Here is a 2,774-nt window from a genome sequence, read left to right as displayed (position 1 = left end):
AGATGTGAGGACCTGGCTCACTCCCAGGTAGCCATATAAAGCTAGACATAGCAGCAACATAGGCTGTATTTGGAGTGATGCTATGGTAAGATGAGAGATGGATGGAAACAAGAGAATCCCCACGAGATCCTGGCCCAGGAAGCATTTCATGAGTATTGGTGAAGAACAACAGATCTTGTCTCAGATCTACACTCAAACTTGTCTGCTGATCTCTACCCACATACCATGGCAAGAGAGGTTGCCTTCAAACATGAACATGAACAAATATACAAACATACAATGACACATCACACACACACACATCTAATACATGGATCTAAAAAACTAATGTAGTATGCCAAGAATTAAGTTACTTTTCTTCATTGAATCATTTTTCTCTATTCCCTCTCAGATAATGCTTTCATTGGGTGTGTACAATTTTGAGGGATCAAGTTGTTCTTGAAATAACTTACATTCTTTAAATAGTGCATCCACAATGCACTCCCCCAACTCACAACTCAAAAAGACTAGAGGGTAAATATTTAATAGAATACAGTGCAAGGAAAAGCAGGGTGGTGGTGTTGAGAACTTTTAATCCTAGCACTTGGAAGGCAGATAGAGGAGGATCTGGTCTACAGAATGAGCTTCAGGACAATCAAAAATAGAGAAATCATGACTCCAAAAAACATGTATTTTGAAGCGTCCTTTAAGACACATGTGTTGCTCTAGTAAATTTTCTGCTGGCACCAGCTCACTGTGGGTGAAACAGGAGCAGGTGCCCTTGGAGCAGCAGGACACACTATCCTGACCAGATTTGCATATTGAATCATTATATAACAGCCCAGGCTCCTTTAAGGTCAGCTGTCAGGAGCCTAAGAAGCACCCTCTCTTCAAGCTCTCAGAGATGGAGACCAGCTCATTGTTCCTATGGGTGCTGCTGCTCTGGGTTCCAGGTGAGGATGCAGAGAATTGTTGGGAGCAACCTCTTTGTCCATCATGACTTTCCATGCCTCTGGGCTCTCTTGATCATTATAATTAGGGCATTTGTAAGTGGTTTTAAGTTTCCCCATTCCCTTGATTTCCTGATTTCTCACAGTGATGTTCATAGTATTCTTGAAATTTTTAAATGAAAATGTTCTCTGCTGGAAAGGTTTTTATACATATATAACAATAATTTGTGTGTTTATCATTCCAGGCTCCACTGGTGACATTGTGCTGACCCAGTCTCCAGCATCTTTGGCTGTGTCTCTAGGGCAGAGTGCCACTATCTCCTGCAGGGCCAGCGAAAGTGTCAGTATATCTAGCTATAATTATATGCACTGGTACCAACAGAAACCAGGACAGCCACCCAAACTCCTCATCTATGGTGCATCCAACCTAGCATCTGGGGTCCCTGCCAGGTTCAGTGGCAGTGGATCTGGAACAGACTTCACCCTTGCCATTCATCCTGTGGAGGCTGATGATGATGCAGACTATTACTGTCAGCAAAGTAAGAAGCTTTCTCCCACAGTGCTCCAGGGCTGAACAATAACCTTCTGGGGTTGCAGCTCACTGAGGCTCAGTCTCTCAGTTGTCTCTTACTCTCTGACATCTCAACACAGAGCTCTAGGCATGTTTGGTAAAATATCTCAAATAGTGAAACAAATTCTTTAAACAGATATGTATGTGTGTCCCATCATCCTTCATGCTTTGTAACTTATTTCCCAACAAAGTATATAATTGTTTTAATTATTATTTATCATCTAAATTTTTATTAACACATATTTATCTTTGGATGACTTTCCCTTCTCCCTTAACTCCCTGACCACATTCTGTCTATTCCCTCACCTGCAGCATCTTCCTTTAACTTTCCAGTCACTGAGGATTTATTGTCTCTCATTTTTGATTCTGAAAATAGAAAGGATAATAAGTACAAATTATGTCACTGAAAAATAGTGTAAACCAAAGAAATTTATTGGTGTGTGTGTATGTGTGTGTGTGTGTGGTGTGTGTGTGTGTGTGTCTGTGTCTGTGTCTGTATAATGTCTGTGTGTATGTGAGTGTCAAAGGACAACCTGCAGAAGTTAGTTCTTTCTTTCCACCACGCTCAGGTTGGGATTCAAATTGAGGTCACTAATTTTCTGTGAGCATGCTTCCTGGAAGAGAGTAGGCAACTATGCCAACCTGGGATACTATTTCTTACCCTTGAGTCATTTATTTTCATTTTAAGTTGTGTACCTGGGGGGAAGGGTACAAGTGTGAGTGGTCATAGCAGTCAGAAGATGGCAGTAGACCCAAGGGAACTGAAGATAGAGATTTCAAGCTAGTTGATGTGGGTGCTGGAAACCAAACTGGGGTGCTCTGCAAGATTAAGAAGAGCTCTGAAATGCTAACTTACTTATTCACCTCTGATCTACCATTAATTAAGGTACTCCTTTAGATTTAGTAACCCCTCTTCCCTAGAACAGTGGAAGACTTGATGGGAGCATAGTTGTCCATCATCTAAGTTAAATAGTTCTTTGAGTAGCTAAATTTGTCAGTTAATCTTTCAGATTCAGGTTTACATTCTCATCTATTCTCCAATTGGTTTTATTTGCTGGCCTGCTATAGATACTTAGAAACATAGTCTGTGCTACAGTTATTTTGCTGCTTTGGTTCCAATGTCTCTATCTCTGTCTCCATCCCCAAATTAAGTTTTAGTATTCGATTTATTGAGTTTCCTTTTGTCTTGATCCAATATTCTTTATTTTATCAGCTTCTATATTTGTGTTCAACATCTTCCTGACCTTTTCTTCTTGCTTCCTTCCTTTCTCCCT

At 40.6% G+C, this 2,774-nt stretch overlaps 1 gene segment (V, D, J or C); it reads left to right on the top strand.

Moving 5' to 3' along the window:
• Window positions 1–853: 853 nt before the first annotated feature.
• Window positions 854–1,503, top strand: LOC114634286. The segment is given in 2 exon segments: window positions 854–932; window positions 1,175–1,503. Coding segments are annotated over 2 exon segments (378 nt in total).
• Window positions 1,504–2,774: the final 1,271 nt, after the last annotated feature.

Source organism: Grammomys surdaster, unplaced genomic scaffold (genome assembly GCF_004785775.1).
Source record: "Grammomys surdaster isolate TR1022 unplaced genomic scaffold, NIH_TR_1.0 931, whole genome shotgun sequence".
Classification (NCBI taxonomy): Eukaryota; Metazoa; Chordata; class Mammalia; order Rodentia; family Muridae; genus Grammomys; species Grammomys surdaster.
The sequence above is the reverse complement of the archived record's forward strand: the minus strand, read 5'-3'. Positions and strand labels throughout refer to the sequence as shown.